This window comes from Natrix helvetica (assembly GCF_964273705.1).
Source record: "Natrix helvetica genome assembly, contig: HAP1_SCAFFOLD_329, whole genome shotgun sequence".
NCBI classification, from domain to species: domain Eukaryota; kingdom Metazoa; phylum Chordata; class Lepidosauria; order Squamata; family Natricidae; genus Natrix; species Natrix helvetica.
In genome coordinates, this window is record NW_028113453.1 from 1 (window position 1) to 23,526 (window position 23,526).

Sequence of the window (23,526 nt, forward strand, 5' to 3'; positions counted from 1 at the left end):
ATTATGGGGTCAGTGGTGCTCTCTGAGCTTGGTGGCTTTCCTGCAGGCGTTTCATGACCCAACTAGGTAACATCATCAGTGCTAGAAGGGTGTGAGGTTTGCAGCTGTAGCAAAACCCACAATTTTATGTCCTTGCGTCTTTTGTTTCTTACCGTCTTTTAACACTGTTAGGTTGTTTTAAAGGGTTGGCCCCCGTACCTTGAAAATCCTCCCTTCCTTGCTGACCTCTGACCTGCAGCCCCTTTGTCTTATTTTTCTTCAGGGCTGCGTGGCCACCTTCACCAGCCTTATGGGGTACCAGTACCACCAGAAGCGATGCGGGAAGCAGCCCTCGGAGCTGGAGAAGCCAGTCTTCACCTGCCCCCACTGTGGGAAGGCCTACAAGTCCAAAGCTGGGCATGACTACCACATCCGCTCCGAGCATCCGGCAACGGTGAGCTCCTGACGTACACACACACACACACACACACACACACACACACACACACACACCGGACCTGGTTTCCTTGTCATCAACTGTGTTTGTATTTAAAAAGCATTCAGAGGAGGAGATAATAAGGAAGATACTAGTCCGTGCAGAAATGGAGCCATTTCTGAAGGGACGCGAGGCGTTGCCCTGTCAGCTCCAGTGCGCATCCGTGCGCTGACCAACTGATTTTCGGTCTTGATTTTCAGCCACTTTTCACCCTTCCCAATGCGCAAACCGGACGTTTGGGAACGGTTTGCGTGTTGGGCCATTTTTTGCCCTACCCAGGCTCCTAGAAATCTTCCGGAGCCTGGGGAGGACAAAAAAGGACTTCCCAGGCGCACCAGAAGTCGGAAAATGGGCCGTTTCCGGCCTCCGGAGGGCCTCCCGGGGATGGGGGTAGGTGGGAGAGGCCATTTTTGCCCTCCCCAGGTTACATATATATATATTTGTTTTCGTAGATTTTCACGGGTACAGGTATGCAGGTCTTGGCGTATTCGAGTCTTTTCCCGTGTAAGGTTGAGAGTATCTTGGCCACGTTTCGACGAGGTCCCACTCGCCATCTTCAGGCTGGTGCCTTCAGCTTCGTGCTTGTGCGAGCAAAGCATGATCGGAGCTGCCGTCTTTCTATAAATATTGGTGGGGTGTGTGTGGAGTGCTGGCTTTGTTGCTGTAAGCGGGTTGGTTGGCTGTGTTGTTACATCTTGATCAGTTGACGGAGTTGATCTATGCAGATTAGTCGGCTGTTTTGTAACATCCTGTGTGGCTGAGGTACTAGCTGTGTGCCCATTAGTCTTTTGTGTTGTAACGACCTGGGTAATGGGCTGTGTGATGACATCCTGAGCTCTAGTGTAGTGATATCCTGAGTCCTGTGCTGCAACATCCTGGGAGATTGACTGCGTTGTAACATCCTGAGCCTTTGTGTTATAACCTCCTGAGTTCTGTGATGTAATATCCTGAGCAGATGGCTGTGATGTAACATCCCGGGCTTTGGTTTGGCTCCGAGTTTGCCGTCTGGCCATGTGTTCATGGCATGTGTCAGTTTGCTTTGTGTGGGGGTCGGAGGGGGTGCAGCAGTTGGTGATGCCGCCATGGTTTGGCTTCTGGATGGTGGTTGCATTTAGTCTGTGGGATGGGTTTGGGTTTGAGTCTGGTGAGGATGATTGGTGGACTCAGGATATCATTACAAAAGAGCTCATGATATCATCACACAGCCCATTACCCAGGTCGTTACAACACAAAAGACTAATGGGCACACAGCTAGTACCTCAGCCACACAGGATGTTATGAAACAGCCGACTAATCTGCATATATCAACTCCGTCAACTAATCAAGATGTAACAACACAGCCAACCAACCCGCTTACAGCAACAAAGCCAGACTCCACACACACACACCAATATTTATAGAAAGATGGCAGCTCTGATCACGCTTTGCTCGCACAAGCACGAAGCCGAAGGCGCCCCTCGACTTAGAACCGCGGTAGGGACTGGTTATTATACGAGACATCATGTGACCTGATTTTATGAACTTTATGCCATCATTATTAAGCGGATCCCATGGTCATTAAGTGAATCCCATGGTCGTTAAGAGAATCCAGCATTGACTTTCTTGTCAAAAACTGGCCAGGGAAGTGTGGTGAAGTTTCAGTTGTTAAGTTAGTGACACGGTTGTTAAGTGAACCTGGCTTCCCCCACGTTGCTTGTCAGAAGGTTGCAAAAGGGGATACCATGTCCCCGGGACATAGCAATGGTCATAAGTATGAGGCAGTTACCAAGCATCTGAATTTTGATCACGGGACCTTGGGGATGCTGCAATGGTCGTAAGTGTGAAAAACAGTCGTAGGTCACTTTTTTCAGTGCCGTTGTAACTTTGAATAGTCACTAAACAAATCGTTGTACGTTGAGGACTACCGGTACTGTACAATTTAATATAGAATTCCAGGATTTTATTTTTTTAATTGGTTTTCTCTTTACATACCATATATGCTTAATGTTGTTCAGTGTTCAGTCTGAGTACATTCTTTTACATAGTAATACTTAATAAGTATTAGTAAGAAGTAGTAAGTTTTTAGTAAGAATTCCAACTTGTTTGTGTGTGTTTGTGTTACTGGGCCATAATAAAAAGACTGAGTTACTGTGCAGCAATCAGGCAGAGTTTCCATTCTCTCTCCCTCTCCCTCACTCCCTCTCTTTCTCCTTCTCTCTTTCTCTCTTTTTCTCTTTCCCTTTCTTTCTTTCTCTCATTCTCTCTTGTTCTCTCTCTTTCTCTTTCTGTCTCTCTCTTTTTCTCTTACTCTCCCCCCTATCTCTCTCCTCTCTCTCTCTTTCTTTCCCTCTCTTTCTCTTTCTCTCTCTCCTTCTCTCTTTCTCTATCTCTCCCTTTCTCTTTCTGTCTCTGTCTCTGTCTCTCTCTCTCTCTCTCACACACACACACACACACAAACACAAACTAGCTTTTGCTTTTACCTATCTCTACCAGTCTGTCCTCTTTTCCTTCCCACAAAGCCTTGCAAGCAAACTTAACTATTTGTTTGCAATGATGCTTTAAAGTTAGCTAGTTGATGTTAGAATAGTTTTCCGAACCTGGAAACAGACTGAAGTATGGAGTTGAGACTTTTGAGGATTGAAGGCCACGTAGCTAGAAATCCCTGGGGTTTGGGCAGCTCTGCCCTTCACCAAGGCCTACAAGTTCCCTCTTCTCCTTTGAAAGTTCTGAGGTAAAAAAGAAATCAAAGGGCCTTAATTGCCACCATTTCTTAATTTGTTTCCTTCCTTCCTCCCTCCTCCTTCTCCTCCTTCACCTTTTCCGCCTCCATCTGCCTTCCTACCCCTCTTTCCCTTCCATCTGCTTCTCCTCCTCCTCCTCCTTCTCATCCTTTCATTTCATTCTCCATTTCCTTCTTCTCTGTCTTCATCTTTCTCTCTCAACTCCATCCTTCCCTCCCTCTCTTCCTTCCTCTCTTTCTTCCTTCTCTTCCTCCCCCCTTCATTCTCCCTTTTCCTTCTCCTTATCTGTCTCCATTTCTTTCCTTCCTTCTTTCTTTCCTTCCTTTTCCTTCTCCTTATCTGTCTCCATTTTCTTACTTCCTTCTCTTCCTTCCCCTTCCTTCTCCCTTTTCCTTCTCCTTATACGTCTCCATTTCTTTCCTTCCTTCCTTTCCTTCTTTCCTTCCTTCTCTTTCTCCTTATATATCTTAATTTCTTTCCTTCCTTCCTTCCCTCCCTGTCTCCATTTCATTGTCTGTCTCCATTTCTCTCTGTGCCCATTCCTTCCCTCCCTCCCTTCCTTCTGTTCCTCTCCCCTTCGTTCTCCCTTTTCCTTCTCCTTGTATGTGTCTCCATTTCCTCTCTATCTCCGTTCCCTGCATCCCTCCCTCCCCTCTTCATTCTCCTTTTCTTCTGTCCCATCCTTCTCTTCCTCCCCTTCTCCTCTCCCCTCCCTCCCTTCCTCCTCCTCCCCTCTTTCCCCTCCTTCCTTCCTCCCTTCCTCCTCTCTTTCCCTTCTCTTCCCCCTTCCAGCATCTGCCTTTATCACAGACCGCTTTTCTCTCCTCAGCCCCCAGAGCAGCCGGAGCTGAAACCCGAACCCAGCCCCATGGAAGATTTCGAGAGGACCCCCAGCGGCCGCATCCGTCGAACCTCTGCCCAAGTCGCCGTCTTCCACTTGCAGGAAATAGCGGAGGATGAGTTGGCCAAGGACTGGACCAAGCGGCGGATGAAGGACGATCTGGTCCCCGAAACAAAGCAAGTGAGCAACTGGGGCACCTGGGAATTTCTCAAAGATGGCGGAGAGTGGGGGTGGGGGTGGTGAATCAGAGAATTGGGGTGTTTGGGGTCGAAGGCTTGGCTTGAGGAGGATCGTGGCGTGCTTTCTATTTATCGGTTAAGATTTACGTCCTGTCTTTTCCTCCCAAGATGGCTTCCGTGGGATGTCTCTTCATTTATCCTCACGACAACCCTGTCAGGTGGGCTGGGAGAGAAATATTGCCCAAAGGCACCCATCTGACGGGTGGTTTTCCATAGGGATAGCTTTAAACTCAACTTCCTCCGATCTTGATCTTGCGTCTTAGACACTGTGCTTCTCTTGAACTCAGAGCAACATGCTAGATCAGGGGTGTCCAAACTTGAGAACTTTGAGACTTGTGGACTTCAATTCCCAGAATTCCCCAGCCAGCATGGCTGGCTGGGGAATTCTGGGAGTTGAAGTCCACAAGTCTTAAAGTTCTCAAGTTTGGGCACCCCTGTGCTAGATGCTTGTCCATCCATCCACCCATCCATTTGAGTGTGTCTGTGTGTGTAATATACCCCCCCAACACACACACACACATACCGCCTTTTATCATTTTTTTTACAAATAACCCAAGGTGACAAACATATCCGACACAACTTCCTATTTTCCCCACAACAACAACCCTGTGAGGTAGGTTAAGCTCAGGGAATGGGACTGGCTCAAAGTCACCCAGTTGCCTTTCATGCCCAAGGTGGTACTAGAACTCATGGTCTCCCGGTGATTGGCCCAGAATCACCCGACTCGCTTTAGTGCCTTATGCAAGATTAGAACTCGTCGTCTCCTGAGGATTGGCTCAGAGTTGCCCAGCCAGCTTTCACGCCTAAGGCAGTACTAGAACTCGGCGCCTGCTGGTGATTGGCCCAAAGTTGCCCAGCTGGCTTTCATGACCAAAGCGGGACTAGAATTCCCAGTCCCCTATTAATTGGCCCAGACTCGGCCAGCTGGCTTTCATGCCTAAAATGGGACTTGAACTCAGAATCTCCCACTTTCTAGGTTGGCGATGTAACCCCTAGTCCAGTGGTTCTCAACCTTTCCAATGCCGTGACCCTTTAATACAGTTCCTCATGTTGTGGTGACCCCCAACCATAAAATTGGTGTCTCGGTTCCTAAGACCATCGAAAATATACAAGACAATGCAATACAATAGTTGGAAGGGACCTTGGAGGTCTTCTAGTCCAACCCCCTGCCTAGGCAGGAAACCCTATACTGTTTCAGACAAATGGCTATCCAACATCTTCTTAAAGACTTCCAGTGTTGGGGCATTCACAACTTCTAGAGGCAACTTCTGTTCCACTGATTAATTGTTCTAACTGTCAGGAAGTTTCTCCTCAGTTCTAAGTTGCTTCTCTCCTTGATTAGTTTCCATCCATTGCTTCTTGTTCTACCCTCAGGTGCTTTGGAGAACAGCTTGACTCCCTCTTCTTTGTGGCAACCCCTGAGATATTGGAAGACTGCTACCATGTCTCCCCTAGTCCTTCTTGACATTAAACTAGACAAACCCAGTTCCTGCAACCGTTCCTCATATGTTTTAGTCTCCAGTTCCCTAATCATCTTTGTTGCTCTTCTCTGCCCTCTTTCTAGAGTCTCCACATCTTTTCTACATCGTGGCAATATGTGTTTTCCGATGGTCTTAGGCGACCCCTGTGAAAGGGTCGTTCGACCCCCAAAGGGGTCCTGACCCACAGGTTGGGAACGACTGCCCTAGACCAAATTTATGCGATCAAGTCAGGTGGAACTCAGCTTTCCCTAAGTTGCATGAAACTTTGGTTGTTAAGTGAATCTTGTGGTTGTTAAATAAAGCGCGTCCCTGAGTGAACCGGCAGTAAAAGAATCCGGAACCCGCCACTGTGCCACCGTGGCTCATATAGCATGTCTGTACAGGTGTGAGGTATGTGTACAACTTGACAGCAGGCAACAGAATTTCATGTTTAATGTGTGCCAGTTGTGCCCGCAGTAAAAAAATCCCGGTAAAGGTGATCTTATATCTTAAACACTCTCTACCAGTTGAACCTCTTGCAGAGGCTGCCTGGGGTAGTAGTGGTGGTAAAAAACCGAGGCGACATTAGCCGTGTTTTTCCGCGCACTTGTGAATAGCCTTCTGACTGTTGTGACTGCTGAATGTTGGCAGCTAAACTACACTCGGCCTGGACTTCCCAAGTTGAACCCACGGCTTCTGGAGGCCTGGAAGAACGAAGTCAAAGAAAAAGGACACATCAATTGCCCAAATGACGTGAGTACTTTGTGCTTTACGGCCAGAAGGCCTCGATTCTAGTTCCCATTGGTGTTGGGGTGGGATTTGAAGAAGATTTACCATATTTTTCAGACTATAAGGCGCACAGGAGTATAAGACGCACCAGGATTTTGAAGAGGTACATTTTTTTCAAAGGATTTTGCCCTCCCTGGCCCCCAAGGAGCACTCTGCAGGCCTCCCAAACTCTTTGCATACCCCGTTTTTTGTGTGAAAAAGGGACATGCAGAGAGTTTGAGAAGCCTGCAAAATGCTCCTGGCGGCTGGGGAAGGCAAAAATGCAATGCATGGGGGGTTTGGGAGCGAAAAACAGGCCCGGGTTTTGCGAAAATGGGGCGTGCAAAGTGTGTGGGAGGCCTGTAGAGTGCTCCTAGGGGCTGGGGACGGCAAACAATGAGCAAAAAACGGGGCGTGCAGAGAGTTCCTGGGGGCTTGGGAGGGCAAAAACATCCCAATTTTTAAGAAAAATGGACCCGTTTTTCACTCATTTTTGCCCTCTCCAGCCCCCAGGAGCAATTTGCAGGCCTCCCAAAACCCTCTGTGTGTCCAATTTTGTGAAAAACAGGATTGGCAGGGCAGGGTTTTGGGAGGCCAAAAATGCTGTATTCGGTGTATAAGACGCACCCAGATTTTCACCCTCTTTGCATCTTATACTCCAAAAATTACGGTAAGTCCCAAACCAAGGTCTGACTAGATAGGTAATCCTCGACTACAATTGATCCCCAAATTTCTGTGGCTAAGCGAGACAATTGTTAAGTGAGTTTTCCTCCTTTTTCTGACTTTCCTTGCCACCTTTGTTAAGCGAATCACTGCAGTTGTTAAGTTAGTGACACGGTTGTGAAGTGAGTCTGGCTTCCCCATTGACTTTGCTTGTCAGGAGGGATCACATGTCCCCGGGACATTGCAACCGTCATAAATATGAGCCGGTTGCCAAGCGTCTGAATTTTGCAGCGGGCTGAAACGGTCGTCAGTATGAAAAACAGTCATAAGTCACTTTTTTTCCAGTGCTGTTGTAACGTCAAAACAGTTTGGGTGATGAAACATCTACAAGAAAACCAGCAAGTTCAGAGACCACCAAGGACCCCACAGTCCTCCTCCTCCTCCTCTCTGCAAATCCCACTCCCTTCTAGCACTGATTATGTTATCTAGTTTGGTAATGAAACATCTGCAGGAAACCACCAAGCTCAGAGAGCACTGAGTACACCACAGTCCTCCCCTCCGTAACCCCACTCTCTTCTAGTACTGATGATGTTACATAGTTTGGTAATGAGATCCCACAGACTCCTTCTCCCCCCCCCCCTCCTCCTTTCTGCAAATCTCACTCCTTCTAGCAGTGATATTACCTAGTTGGGTAATGAAATGTCAGCAAGAAAACAACCAAGCTCAGAGGGCACCAAGGACCACCCCCCAATTCTCCTCCTCCTCTTCCTCTCCTCCTCCTCCATTCTGCAAATCTCACTCCTTCTAGCACTGATGATATTACCTACTTGGGTAATAAAATATCTGCAGGAAAACCCCCAAGCTCACAGAGTGCCAAGGAGCCATAGTCCTCCCCTCCGTAACCCCACTCTATTCTAGCACTGATGATGTTACATAGTTTGGTAATGAGACCCCACTGGCTCCTCCTCCTCCTCTTCTTCCTCTTCCTCCCCCTCCTCCTCCTCTCCACAAACCTCACTCCCTTCTAGCACTGATGCTGCTAGCTCCTTGGGTAATGAAACATCTGCAGGAAAACCATCAAGATCAGAGAGAGCCCCAGGGACCTTTCGTGTCAACCCTGAGCTACAAATATTCTTCTTTTAGTGGTACTTTTCGCTGCAGCTTGTAGAAGGGACGCTTAGGGTGGGGGAGAGGAGGATTCCCCGTGTCCCCACTCAGCCTCTCTCTCTTTTCTCTTCCAGTGCTGTGCAGCCATTTACTGCAGTGTGTCCGGCTTAAAAGCCCATCTGGCCAACTGTAATAAGGTAACGGAGCTCCGTAGTCAATCTCTTTCTTTGAACTGCAATTTTCTTTTTTGGTATGCAAAGGCTGGCCTGCCAAATCCTCCGCAGACTGTAGGAGAAATACCTCCTGAGGCCAGCTAGACCCAAAACGGGGCGCGGATATGTGTGTGGTGCCCCCTGCATGGCCTGTTTTTGGTTCCAGGAGGCTTCAGGGAGGCCTGCTAGGCCCAAAATGGGGCGTGGTGGGGTCACACCAGGGGTGGCTTCCTGCCAGTTCTATCCTCTTCTCTAGAAGAGGTTCCACAAACCTACCGTGCTGTTTAGAACCGGTACCAGCTCCCTTCCCCCGCCCGTCCGCACATCATCAAATGAAGAGCGAGAGGAGGAATTCTGGGAGTTGAAGTCCACAAGTCTGAAAGCTGTCAAGTTTGAACACCCCTGGTTTTTTTTTTCTAAAGGGTTAGGGGTGCAAGGGTCTTGTAACTTGAGAGCTTTAAGACTTGCACACTTCAATGCCAGAGTTCCTGAGCCAACATGACTGGAGGAGGAATTCTGGGAGTTGAAGTCCACAAGTCTTAAAACTGTCAAGTTTGAACACCCATGGTTTTTTTTTTTCTAAAGGGTTAGGGGTGCAAGGGTCTTGTAACTTGACAGCTTTAAGACTTGCGTGCTTCAAATGCCAGAGTTTCTGAGCCAACATTTTGGTAGCTAAGCAAGAGCGTTGTTAAGTGAATTTCACCACATTTTACAAGTTGGCCACGCCCACCCAGTCACATGGCTGGCAAGCCACTCCCACCTGGTCACATGGGCGGCAAGCCACTCCCACCCAGTCACATGGCCGGCAAGCCACTCCCACAAAGCAGGCCACACCTACAGAAGAGGTTCTAAAAAAATTTGAAACCCACCACTGGGTCACACACATGCCCAGGAGGTCGTGTGCATGTGCGGAGGGCTGGGGGGAGCAGAGGGGGGTTGTGCACACATGCGGGGGGCGGGGCACATTGCATTATGGGTGTGGGGCACGTGCACATGCGCTGTGGTGCATGCACGCACGATTTTGGTACGCAAAGCGAAAAAGGTTAGCCCTCAATGCCCTACATCATTTCAGGCAAAGGGGTGTCCGATCCCTTCTTAAAAACCTCCAGTGTTGGAGTATTCCCAGCTTCTGGAGACAAGTAGTTCCACTGGTTAATTGACTGTCAAGAAATGTCTCCTTAGTTCTTAGGTTGGTTCTGCCAAATTAAACACGGCCGGTCTTTGGTTTACAGGGAGGCCATTCGGTGGGCAAATATCATTGTCTTCTGTGTCAGAAGGAGTTTAGCTCAGAAAGTGGGGTCAAATACCACATCATCAAGACACACTCAGAGGTAAGTATTATCTCGTTGCTGCAAAGTTACTTCTAGCGGCTAAAGCACCTGGCAAGAAAGCAGGAGACTGTGAGTTCTAGTCCTGCCTTAGTCAGGAAAGGCAGCTTGGTGACTTTGAACCAATTACCAGGAGTTCTAGTCCTGTCTTAATCTGGAATGGTGGCTGGGTGACTTTGGACCAATCACCAGGAGATAGTGAGTTCTAGTGCCATATTAGGAATGAATGACAGCTGCGTGACTTTGAGCCAATCACCAGGTCTCTGTGAGTTCTATTCCCACCTTAGGCACGAAAGCCGGCTAGGTGACTTTGGGCCAATGAACAGGAGACCGTGAGTTCTAGTCCCCCTTTAGGCACGAAAGCCAACTGGATGGCTTTGGGCCAGTCTCTCCCTCTTAGCTCATCCTGTGACCATGGAGATGCTGCAGCATAAGTGTGAAAAACGTATCCTAAGTAACTTTTGTCAGGGCCGTTGTAACTTTGAATAGTCGAAGTTACAGTGAACTGCTGTAAGTCGACAACCGCTTGTATTGTGCAAACACAACTTAAGCCAGCTTTGTGGGAATGCAGGCGACTGTCAGGTTTGCAAGTAAGACCCCTAACGAAAGAAGACTCCGAGGCTTGAGTTTCGTCAAAGTTCCATTTTATTATTTGTTATGTATTTAGTATTCCAATTATTTTTCTATGCCTCCCAGTCACACGGCTCCAGGCGCAGGGCAAACTGTCCTTGCCTCTCTGAGAAAGGAATGTTATTTAGACTATATGTCTCCCGTACGCCACATAATCCCCCCTCCCGTTTTCCCACGGCACTCAATGTGGCAGTATACCGTATACAGACAGCTGTTTAGTTTGTAATCGTTACTATCGTGGAGAAGATGGCACACGACCCAAAATACTATTACTTTTACTAATCAGTGTCCCTGTATGCTGGTTTGTGCGTGTTCTTCCATACCATTCTCAATACGCTTCTCTGCACACTCTCTCTCCCAATGGGGAGCTTGCTTACCTAACACTTGGTAGCAGAGGATGGTTTCGATCCATCGACCTCTGCTACCAAGTTAGGAGAGCGAGTGTGCAGAGAAGCGTATTGAGAGTGGTATGGAAGAACACGCACAAACCAGCATACAGGAACACTGAATAGTAAAAGTAATAGTATTTTACTTATGTGGAAAATAGAGGTATTCCGAGTTCATCAAACAGTCCAAGTCATACACGGTTCAGTCAGTCAGTTATCCATCAAACACAGTCCAGTATCATATACACAGTTCAGCGCACAAAGTCGCTAACAGTAGCAAAACTAACAGTAACTCACGATACAGTATCAAGCAGTATTCACCGATCAGCATCTAACAAACAGAGTGCTAACAGTCATTCTGGCTCCCTCTTATGGCTGCTTGAGGTAACAGCGTCCAATCCTATTAACAGCAGTACTTAAAGCTACAGTACTACCATCATGGTTTATATATTGCTGACCCAACTGTTAGCTTACATTCCTAACAGGCAGGCTTGAAGGCGCAATGCAAAAGATGGCTTCCAGGCCTGACAGCAACACGCACCCACCAATCTTTCTTTTGCTCCCCGAAACGCAGAACTGGTTCCACACCTCGACTGATTCTTCGAAGAAAAAGAAAAGTAAAGAACAGAGATCGCCCAGCAACGAAGAACGAAAGACTAGTCCCGACGGCAAGAAGCGAGGCCGGAAACCGAAGGAGAGGCCTTCCGAATTTTTCCCCAAAGACACAGAAAGCCTCCTGGAAAATATTAACCATAAGAAAGCCACAGGGTCTTGGCCGGTGGCAAACTGCATCCTGGATGAAAAAGATAGAGGTAACAATCCCTTCCACGCCCCGAAATTCGGGGCTAATAAAATGCCAGAAAAATAAGCCGAGGGGTCAGGAAAAAAAAATAGTCAAAAAATAATAATAGTCCCTCTTTAAAGATTAGTTTACAGGGTGATGGGTGAGCAGGATGCTCCTTCGTTGGGCGAGCCCCTCCCGTTCCGCTCAATCCTTCCTTTTTGTAAAGAAAACAAAAAAGTGACAAACCACTTTAAGAGGCGGAAACAAACATTGGATTTTATTTTTCGGAGACGGACTCGACCTTCCGGCGCGATTCTTCCATCCGAAAACCCCGCCTGGATTGTACATAATGCCAGCCTGCCTGGGCAGACCACGTCCACGGATCGGTTGGGTACCACGGCGAAAGGCGGGGTAGCGGGTGGGGGTGCAGTTTCTTCGAAAGAGATGCTGCAGAAGCAGGAAAGAGTGAAGTGCAATAGGGAAAACCACGCGAAGCGTTTTCTTCCTTCTCTGTTTTTTGTGGATTGCTTTTCCCGTAGCGGTCGTGTGTTTAGGGGGAAAGGGAGCGTGTTTGGGAGTCCCGCGAACCACAACAAACATTGTGGTTGTGGTTGCAAACCCAGCTTACTTTTTATAATTTTGATAGGAAATGCGTTTAAGAAGAAGAAGAATTATTATCTGAGATTGTTTGACAATGAACCGTTGGTGGGGGAGGGGGGCTTGGGTTTATGATGAGGATTGTTGGTGATGAATTTTGAATTTTTGGTCTATTCGTTTTCATGGTCCAACCAGGCCCAACTAAAAGACTGATGCCCCCTGCTTGTAATTTGGATAACAAAAAGGCTGGAAAAATTGAAAAGTTTAGGGAAAACCAATATTGGAGAAAGGAACTTTTGGCAAAGAGATGTTTGGGGAAGCTTTCTTAAAGAAAGAGGATTAATTGTGGAAAATTTAGGACCTTTCCGTGAAACTCTTTTATTATTATTATTATTTTGTTCTGCTTCGAAAAGCAGGTATTTGTGAGGGAAAAAATGCCCTTAAAAATATCCCAAGGAGAAAAATCAGTCTAATGAATGAATGAATTAATCTCAATGTTATTTTCCCGTAGTGCAGAAGTGCCCAACCTTAGTAATTTTAAGATCTCTGGACTTCAACTCCCAGAATTCCATGGCTGGCTGAGGAATTCTGGGAGTTAAAGTCCACAAGTCTTAAAGTTGCCGAATTTGGATACACATACACACACATACGCACGCACGCACAAACCCCTGCTGTATTTCTTGGAAACGCAGGGGTGTGGGATGGTGGAATTTGTTATAAGTTGCTGAGATGTATATTACATTAATGCAATGTCCTGGATCCTCACTGTCAATTAAGGCCTAGCATTTAATTCAAAGCCAGGGGTGGGTGAATTTACGCAATTGGACATTTTGCTATATTTTTCATTTGTGTAAATCTGTCCGAGTCTTTAAAGCTGAGATTTTTTCCTCCCCTCCCCTTCGAGTTTGCACTAAAATCGGTATGCACTTGAGTGGACATTTCTCCGAACATGAACCTTTTGCATTTTTCCTAGCATCCTTCTGTTGTTGCAGTTATGACGAGTGCGTCTTTGTACATTATTTCAGGAATGCCGTTGTTATTGTGTAGTCTTCTCCCATTAAAAAAAAGAAAAACAACAACAACAACAACAACAACGAACTGCTTGGAAAAGTTTGAGAACCTGTGACTTTCAAATGAGAATAAAAATTTCAGTTCGCATATTTATTCCAAATATGCCAACTTTGCAAAGGGAGCACTTAAATGCCCTACCTTTAATTTGATCTACCTTTCACACATACCACTGTTGGTACACACTCTCTGACTTCAAAATGTAGACATAGGAATTTCTAGAAAAAAAGCTGGCTGGCATTTCTCAGAAAGACTTGCTCTCTGCTATTTTTTCCTAAAGCATGAAATTTAACTTCCTGAGGCATTTACCTGCAAGTCACAAAGTGGCAAGAGTCTTATATTTGAGCTGGATAAAATGGGAAGAATTTTTCTCCAGGCAAAACCACAGCTTGACTATAAAATCAAGTAATCCTTGGGTTAATTACAGATAGTCCTCGATTTATGACCACAAGGGAGCCCAAAATTTCTCTTGTTAAGTGAGCCCATTTATTAAATGAGCTTTGCCCCATTTTACGGCCTTTCTCGCCACCATTGTTAAGTGAATCACTGCAGCTGACAAGTTAGTCCCGCAGTTGTTAAGTGAATCTGGCATCCCTATTGACTTGGCTTGTCAGAAGGTCGCAAAAGGGGATCACATGACCTTGGGACATTGCAACGGTCATAAGTCCGTGTCAGTTGCCAACCGTCGAACACGTGATCCCGGGATGCGGCAATGGTTATTAAGTGTGAAAGTCTGTCAGAAGGTCGCGAAAGCTGCCCAGGAGACTTCAACTGTCATAAATATGAAACAGTTGCTGACCATCCAGATTTTGATCACGTGAACAGGGGGAGGCTGCAACAGTCGTAAGTGTGAAAAACGATCATGAGTTACTTTTTTCAGTGCTGTCATAACTTTGAACGGTCACTCAGTGAACTGTTGTAAGTTGAAGACTATCTGTAATTGGGACTGACAAATGCGTTACTAAACAACACAGTTATAAAGGGCGATGCCGTGCAAATGCACTGTCTTACAACGACTGTTCCAGTTGCCGTTGTTAAGTGAATCCCACATAGTCATATTACCGTCGTCCTATGGTTACCTGGTTACTATTTTCAACTTCCTGCTGGCTTCCCCATTGACTTTGCAAGGTGCTGTGATGTCATAATTAGGCGCCGGTTACCAAACGCTTGATTCACGAAACAGTGGAGACCCTCGTTCAGTGCTGTTGTCATTTCAAATGGTCATTGAACAGACGGTTGTTAACCGAGGACTTACCCAAGCATTCCAATTGGGGCACGACAAACCACTTCCTTTCTGGACAATTTACTCCGAAAAATCAACCATTTTTCAATAATATCTTTTTTTTTTCCTTTCATCTAGTTTTATAGATAAAACTTCCCTCCTTTTTCCATTGTTTTCAACCCCCGTATCCTGCCCAGAGACCATCTGTATTGGGCAGGATCTAAAAACTAAATAAATAAATGTACACCAGCCAACACTGGGAACTTTGGATCATATAAAAATAAATATATGAGGAAATTTAAAAAAAATGGGGGAGAAAAACAGAATATTTAGCCCTTACTTCACAAATCATTGCAAAGCCATTCCTGTCCCTATAGCAATAGCAATAGCACTTAGACTTATATACCGCTTCACAGTGGTTTTACAGCCCTCTCTAAGCGGTTTACAGAGTCAGCCTCTTGCCCCCCAACAATCTGGGGTCCTGATTTTACCCACCTTGGAAAGATGGAAGGCTGAGTCAACCATGAGCCTGGTGAGATTCGATCTGCCAAATTGCAGTCAGCAGAAGTAACCTGCAGTACTGCATCTAACCACTGCGCCGCCGTGGCTCATAGCAATAGCACTTAGACTTATGTACCGCTTCACAGTGCTTTTACAGCCCTCTCTAAGCGGTTTGCAGAGTCAGCCTGTTGCCCCCCCCAACAATCTGGCTCCTCATTTGACCGACCTTGAAGGATGGAAGGCTGAGTCAACTTTGAGCCGGTCAGGATCGAACTCCTGGCAATGGGCAGAGTCAGCCTGCAATAGTGCATTCTAACCACTGCGCCATTCTTAGTTCTTACAGGCACTTAGCCTTTCTGTCATGTGAATCTCCATATGGTAGCGTCACTCCCCCTAGTAAGGGCTTTAGAATTATTTTGACGTGCGCGACACAACTTTTAGGTGGCAGGGCTATGCGGTGCTTGGATTCAGTCTTCAGGAAGGGTTTTAAGATGAGCTAGAACGCAAATATAGCATCGGTCATTAGGAGACTAAAGGCTAAAACGTGAAGAATGATTGCAGGATTGGAGTATGTCTAGTTTAATTAAATGAAGGACTACATGATAACAGTCTTCCAATATCTGAGGGGCTTCCCCAAAGAAGAAGGGGTCAACTTGTTCTCCAAAGCACATGAAGGCAGAGGACAAGAAGCAACGGAGGGAAACTAATCAAGGAGAGACGCAACCTAGGACTAAGGAGGAATTTCCTGACAGAATAATTAACTTGTCCTCCAGAACTTGTGGGTGCTTCAACACTGGAGATTTTTAAGAAGAGATTGGACAACCATTTGTCTGAAATGGTTTGGATTTTCTGCTTGAGCCCCAGGGGGTTGGACCAGAAGACCCCCAAGGTCCCTTCCAAGATTTTGAAGAGGTAAAAAAGGTTTTTGCACTCTGTAGGTCTTCCAAACCCTCTGCACGCCCTGTTTTTTGTGAGGCCTGCAAAGTGCTCCTGGGGGCTGGGTGGGGGGCAAAAACGAGCAAAAAATGGCCTGTTTTTCATTTTTGCCCTTCCCAGCCCCCAGGAGCACTTTGCAAGTCTCCCAAACCCTCTGCACTTCCATTTTTGTGAAGGAGGCGGAGTTTTGGGGGGCAAAAATGCTGTATTCAGTGTACAAGACGCACCCAGATTTTCACCGTCTTTTTTGGGTGGGGAAAGGTGCATCTTATACTCGGAAAAATACGGTACCTACGGCAACCAGGGTTAACTTCTGGATAGCTCTTAGCGAGAGGTCGTGGCATGCCTTGACTTCATCTTGCCAAAAGTTATTGAAGGAATATAAACGTCCCAATCTGGTCATTGAATGGAAAGGTGTGTGGTGTCCACAATCATTTGGGATCTGGCAAGGACTAGGGGAGACACGATAGCAGTCTTCCAATATCTCAGGGGTTGCCACAAAGAAGAGGGAGTCAAACTATTCTCCAAGGCACCTGAGGGTAGAACAAGAAGCAATGGGTGGAAACTAATCAAGGAGAGAAGCAACTTAGAACTGAGGAGAAACTTCCTGGCAGTGAGAAGAATGAATCAGTGGAACAGAAATTGCCTCCAGAAGTTGTGAATGGCCCAACACTGGAAGTCTTTAAGAAGATGTTGGATAGCCATTTGTCTGGAACGGTATAGGGTTTCCTGCCTTAGCAGGGGGTTGGACTAGAAGACCTCCAAGGTCCCTTCCAACTCTGCTATTGTATTGTATTGTATACCTCTTTAATAAGAAAATCATTCAATTAACCTGGTGCTCTTCAGTTCAGCTGGGATGGCAAATGCACCCTGACTAGGAATTCTGCCCAAATACGTCTGCGAGATGGGCAGCTTTATAAATTGAATAAATAGATAAATACATTTTAAGGATGCTGGGCTGGGAGAAGCAACAGCGGCGGTTGTTTGTTGTTAGGTTGTCTGTCTGAGTGGAAGCAACAGACTAATCAAGGTTCACGTCAAGAATACTCTCACCAACGTGCAACTCATATATAAAAATAAGACCACACCCCATTCGCTTCTAGCACTGATGATGTTACCTAGTTGGGTCATGAAACGTCTGTGAGAAAACCACCCAGCTCAGAGAGCACTGAGGACCTCACAGTTCGGCCCTGAGCTACAAATACAGGTGGCCCTCAACTTACAGCCCCAACGGAGGCCAAAATTCATGTTACTAAGTGAGAAATGTGTTAAGTGAGTTTCGTCCCATTTTACCACTTTGTTTGTCACTTTTGTGAAGCGAATTGCTGCAGCGGTTAAGTTGTTGTTAAGGGAAGCTGGCTTTCGCCAGAAGGTCACGAAAGGTGACCCGGTACATTGCAACCGTCATAACTGTGAGTCAGTCATCAAGCACCTGACCTTTTGAGCTAAGCTAGTAACACCATTGTTAAGTGAGTATGGATTCCCCCTTTGACTTGGCTCACTAGGAGGGCACAAAAACGGATCACATACACTGCAACCGTCGTAAATACGAACCACTTGCCAAACATCTGAATTTTTACCACATGACCACGGGGAGGCTGCAAGAGTCGTAACTGAAAAGAGGTCCTAAGTCCCTTTTTTTCAGCCCTGTTGGCACTTTGAACGGTCACTAAATTAATTGTTGTAAGTTGAGGACTCCCTGTGTTGGTTGAGTATTTGTACACGTGAAGTCCTGGCTTTGTATATAGACCTCCTTCAATGACCTTCAATGAAATTTAGCCAGATAGACTGTGGGTCAGAGCCATAAGGGCACTTTCCACTGACACTGTGTGCGCACCGAGCAAACGGTGCTGAACTTCTCTGGTGCAAAGAAGTCTTGGTGCAAGGATCTTCTGCTTGTGGGGTTCATGTTGGTTGTAAGCCAAAAACAGCTGGCCAAAAAGCCCCTCTAAAAATCCACCCTGGCCAGATTCTCTCAAGTGCAAGCAAGATGGCTGTCCTGAGTGACAGACTCATCCTGTGATTTGATCCCTGCACATCAGTGGTGAAATTCAATTTTCTTTTACTACTGGTTGTGTGGGAGTGGCATGGTGGGTGTGGCAGGGGAAGGATACTGCAAAATCTCCATTCCCTCCCCACTCCAGGGGAAGGATTCTGCAAAATCCCCATTCTCTCCCCACTCCAGGGGAAGGATTCTGCAAAATCCCCATTCCCTCCCCACTCCAGGGAAGGATACTGCAAAATCCCCATTCCCTCCCCACTCCAGGGGAAGGATTCTGCAAAATCCCCATTCCCTTCCCACTCCAGGGAAGGATACTGCAAAATCCCCATTCCCTCCCCACTCCAGAGGAAGGATACTGCAAAATCCCCATTCCCTCCCCACTCCAGGGGAAGGATACTGCAAAATCCCCATTCCCTCCCCACTCCAGGGGAAGGATACTTCAAAATCCCCATTCCCTCCCCCCTCCAGGGGAAGGATACTGCAAAATCTCTATTCCCTCCCCACTCCAGGGGAAGGATACTGTAAAATCTCAATTCTCTCCCCACTCCAGGGGAAGGATACTGCAAAATCCCCATTCCCTCTCCACTCCAGGGGAAGGATACTGCAAAATCCCCATTCCCTCCCCACTCCAGGGGAAGGATACTGCAAAATCCCCATTCCCTCCCCCCTCCAGGGGAAGGATACTGCAAAATCCCCATTCCCTCCCCACTCCAGGGGAAGGATACTTCAAAATCCCCATTCCCTCCCCCCTCCAGGGGAAGGATACTTCAAAATCCCCATTCCCTCCCCACCCCAGGGGAAGGATACTGCAAAATCCCCATTCCCTCCCCACTCCAGAGGAAGGATACTGCAAAATCCCCATTCCCTCCCCACTCCAGGGGAAGGATACTGCAAAATCCCCATTCCCTCCCCACTCCAGGGGAAGGATACTTCAAAATCCCCATTCCCTCCCCCCTCCAGGGGAAGGATACTGCAAAATCTCTATTCCCTCCCCACTCCAGGGGAAGGATACTGTAAAATCTCAATTCTCTCCCCACTCCAGGGGAAGGATACTGCAAAATCCCCATTCCCTCTCCACTCCAGGGGAAGGATACTGCAAAATCCCCATTCCCTCCCCACCCCAGGGGAAGGATACTGCAAAATCCCCATTCCCTCCCCACTCCAGGGAAGGATACTGCAAAATCCCCATTCCCTCCCCACTCCAGGGGAAGGATTCTGCAAAATCCCCATTCCCTTCCCACTCCAGGGAAGGATACTGCAAAATCCCCATTCCCTCCCCACTCCAGAGGAAGGATACTGCAAAATCCCCATTCCCTCCCCACTCCAGGGGAAGGATACTGCAAAATCCCCATTCCCTCCCCACTCCAGGGGAAGGATACTTCAAAATCCCCATTCCCTCCCCCCTCCAGGGGAAGGATACTGCAAAATCTCTATTCCCTCCCCACTCCAGGGGAAGGATACTGTAAAATCTCAATTCTCTCCCCACTCCAGGGGAAGGATACTGCAAAATCCCCATTCCCTCTCCACTCCAGGGGAAGGATACTGCAAAATCCCCATTCCCTCCCCACCCCAGGGGAAGGATACTGCAAAATCCCCATTCCCTCCCCACTCCAGGGGAAGGATACTGCAAAATCCCCATTCCCTCCCCACTCCAGGGGAAGGATACTTCAAAATCCCCATTCCCTCCCCCCTCCAGGGGAAGGATACTGCAAAATCTCTATTCCCTCCCCACTCCAGGGGAAGGATATTGTAAAATCTCAATTCTCTCCCCACTCCAGGGGAAGGATACTGCAAAATCCCCATTCCCTCTCCACTCCAGGGGAAGGATACTGCAAAATCCCCATTCCCTCCCCACTCCAGGGGAAGGATACTGCAAAATCCCCATTCCCTCTCCACTCCAGGGGAAGGATACTGCAAAATCCCCATTCCCTCCCCCCTCCAGGGGAAGGATACTGCAAAATCTCTATTCCCTCCCCACTCCAGGGGAAGGATATTGTAAAATCTCAATTCTCTCCCCACTCCAGGGGAAGGATACTGCAAAATCCCCATTCCCTCTCCACTCCAGGGGAAGGATACTGCAAAATCCCCATTCCCTCCCCACTCCAGGGGAAGGATACTGCAAAATCCCCATTCCCTCTCCACTCCAGGGGAAGGATACTGCAAAATCCACTGCTGCAGATGTTCCCGTGTCAAAAATCGACTTCTGGTTATGTCCGGCTTCCACTAACAGGAGCTTCCGTAGTTATGATGCCACTGCACTTTTTTTTAAGAGCCAGTCTTAGGCCCCAGTGTGGCTTCCCTCTGAAAGAGGGGTCTCCAACTTTGAATACTTTTAAGACTTGGGTCAGGCTTCCGAGTAACATACCCATAGCAAACAAAACCCCGAGGCAGGCAATTGCCTCAAAAGAATAGGTTTATTGGATATGTTATATCTCAGCGGTGTCAAACTCAAGGCCCGCAAGCCGGATACAGCCCGCAGGGTGCTTAGATCTGGCCCACGGAGCCGCCTTGGAAATAGCAAAGGACCGGCCCGCAGTATCTCTGCCAGCAAAATTGAAGCTCCCGTGCACCGTTTTTGCTGGCAGAGGGTTTCAGGAGGCCGTGGCCGCTGACAATGGAGCCTGTTTTCACTGGCAGAGCGCTACATGCCTGGTACATGAGTGACATTGAGCTGGCCACGCCCTTCCCCCATCCCCCACCCTCTCCAAGGTCAAACACAACTCTGCTGCGGCCCTCAATGAAATCAAGTTTGACACCCCAGTCATATTGGCACAGGCAGGTGGAAACCGGCTCTGAATATTCCCGCGATTTCCACCTAATTAAAAGTCAAAAGTTTGTCACTCTCTCAAAACAATCATCACGTGGTCCAATCGGGTTACTGTCCAGTTGCTAGGTGACTCCAGACCCCTCCTTCCAAGCACCTGCAGGATTGTCCTTGATTCCCCCGAGAAAGCATTTTGTTTCAGCTACAACGGTCCAACTCTCTCTATTCCCCCCCTCCCTCCCTAGCCCCCTTCTCCGGTGTGTCAGCATTGAAGTCTCAAGATGGCCTCAGTCAGGCTGGGGTTGACAACCTGTGGACTTCAACTCCCAGAATTCCCCAGCCTGCACAGCTTTCAAGAAGAGTCTAGAGCAGAGTTTCTCAAACTCGGCAACTTTAAGATGGGTAGACTTCAACTCTCAGCTGTCCTGGCTGGGGAATTCTGGGAGTTGAAGTCCACAAGTCTTAAAAGTGCCCAAGGTTGGAAACCCTTGGTCTAAAAAGAGAGATGCAGTTGTTGGAACTCCATCCGATGTAGCACGGAGAGCCATTTTCATTGCAATAAGCTTTCCATGCCCTCATCAAGACTCTCAAGGTCAGTTTTGACAGTCTGGGTCAAAAATGGAACAATGCCAATCCTAGTGTTTGTGTAACAGTGAAATAAAGGACGGTCCTCCAGTTGAGAGGTCCTTAGTGCTCTCTGAGCTTGCTTGTTTTCTTGCAGACGTTTTATTACCCAACTAGGTAACATCATCAGTGCTGGAAGGGAGTGGGGTTTGCAGACCGGAGGAGAAAGAAGAAAAAGACCGTAATTGGTCCTCTCTGAACTTGCTGGTTTTCTTGCAGACGTTTCATTACTCAACTAGGTAACATCATCAGTGCTAGAAGGGAGTAGGGCCGTGACGGTAAACTATGGCACGCGTACCACAGGTGCCACGTGGAGGCCTCTATGGGCACGTGAGCCATCGCCTAGCTGAGGTCCACCGCGCATGTGCGGGTGCCTTCCGACGGCCAGTTGGCTTTTGGGTCTTTGCCGTGCATGAGGTGCATATGCGCAACGGGAGCGCATGGGTTCGGCGCCGTCTCCTGTGCCCTATTTTTGGTCCCAGGAGGCTTCAGGGAGGCCTGCTAGGCCCAAAATGCACTGCGGGGGAGGGGGGGCACATACACAGGGGGCCGTGCGCGCATGTGTAGGGGGTGGGCTGCATTGCATTATGGGTGTGGGCAGGCAGAAATGCTTCGGCATGTGAGGACAAAAAAGTTAGCCATCACTGGAGTAGGGTGAGAGGAAGAGGAGGAGCTGCAGACATTTCATTACCCAACTAGGTAACAGCATCAGAGCTAGAAGGGATTGAGGTTTGCAGTGAGGAAGAGGAGGAGGAGGAGGAGGAGGACCACCACTGAGGACCCAGCGTGCTCTCTGAGCTTGGTTGTTTTCTTGCAGACATTTCATTACCCAACTAGGTAACATCATCAGGTTCTCCATTTGGCCATGTTAACTAAGAAGTTTCCTAACAGTGAGATCAATTAAATCAGTGGAACTCCTTGCCTCCAGAAACTGTGGGTGCTTCAACACTGGAGGCATTTAAAAAGAGACTCAACAGCCACTTCTCTGAAATGACATAGGGTTTCCTGCCTGAGCAGGGGGTTGGACTAGAAGACCTCCAGGGTCCCTTCCCACTCTGTCCTTCTGTCAACGAAGAACTTAGTTGAACTTGTTGAATCCTGAATAAGGGTACAGGTAGTCCTCGACTTACGACCACAAGGGAGCCCAAAATTTCGGTTGCTAACTCAACATGTTTGTTAAGTGAGTTTTGCCCGTTTTGCGGCCTGTCTTGCCACAGTTGTTCCGTTAGGCACACGGTTGTTAAGTGAATCTGGCTTCTCCCGTTGACTTTGCTTGGCAGGAGGTCGCAAAAGGGGACCAACACGGCAACCGTCATAAGTACATGCCAGTTGCCAAGCATCCAACTTTTAATCGTGTGACCACCGCGATGCTGCAGTAGTCATAATTGTGATAAACTATCAGAGATCACTTTTTTTCAGTGACGTAACTTTGAATAGTCACTAAATGAACTGTTGTAAGTCGAGGACTATCTGTAATGGTATTTTATGGAAAGGGACCTCGTTTTGTTCTTTGAAACTCAAGGAGTAGCAGGCAGTTCCACTGTATCAGAGCCCAGAAGGGCTGTGAAGATTTTGATGTTGAATATGTTTGTGTCTTCTTTTTCCTCCTCAGCCCTCTCCTCTTCCCTTCATTCTCCTTTTCCTTTTCTTCCTCTGTTTCCATCTGCCTTCCCTTCCTACTCCACATCCTCCTCCTCCTCCTCTCCCTTTCCTCCCTCCCTTTCTCCCATGCTTCTCCTCCCCCTCATACGCCTTTTTCTTCTCCGCCTCCCCTTCTTTTTTCCTTCCTCCCTCCTTCCCTCCTTTCTTTCTCCCTCCCTCTTTCTTTCTTCTTTTTTTCTTTCTTTTTTCTTTCTTTTTTCCTTCCTTCCTCCCTCCCTCCCTCCCTTCCCCATTTCTTTCTTTTCCTTTCTTTCTCCTCCCTCTTTTTTCTTTCTTCTTTTGTTTTTCTTCTTTAATTCTTTCTTCTTTCTTTCCTTTTTTCTTTCTTTTTTCTTCTTTCTTTTTTCCTCCCTCCCTCCCTCCCACACTTCCCTTTTCCTTCCTGTCTCCCTCCGCCATTTATTTTCCTTCCTTTCTCCTCCCTCCCTCCATTCCTCCCTCTTTCTTTCTTTCTTTCTTTTTACTTTCTCCTTCCCTCCCTCCCACCTTTCCCTCTTCCTTCCTCCCTCCCTCCCTCCCTCCCTCCACCATTCCTTT

The 23,526-nt window shown here is 47.6% G+C and overlaps 1 protein-coding gene across 1 annotated transcript; it reads left to right on the forward strand.

The window, feature by feature from the left end:
- Window positions 1-262: 262 nt before the first annotated feature.
- Window positions 263-15,891, forward strand: LOC309382394 (zinc finger protein 512B-like; the record flags this gene model as incomplete). Its single annotated transcript, XM_081971910.1, has 6 exons — window positions 263-433; window positions 4,025-4,216; window positions 6,387-6,488; window positions 8,408-8,470; window positions 9,718-9,816; window positions 11,404-15,891. Coding segments are annotated over 6 exons (921 nt in total), but the record flags the coding sequence as incomplete, so codon positions are not given.
- Window positions 15,892-23,526: the final 7,635 nt, after the last annotated feature.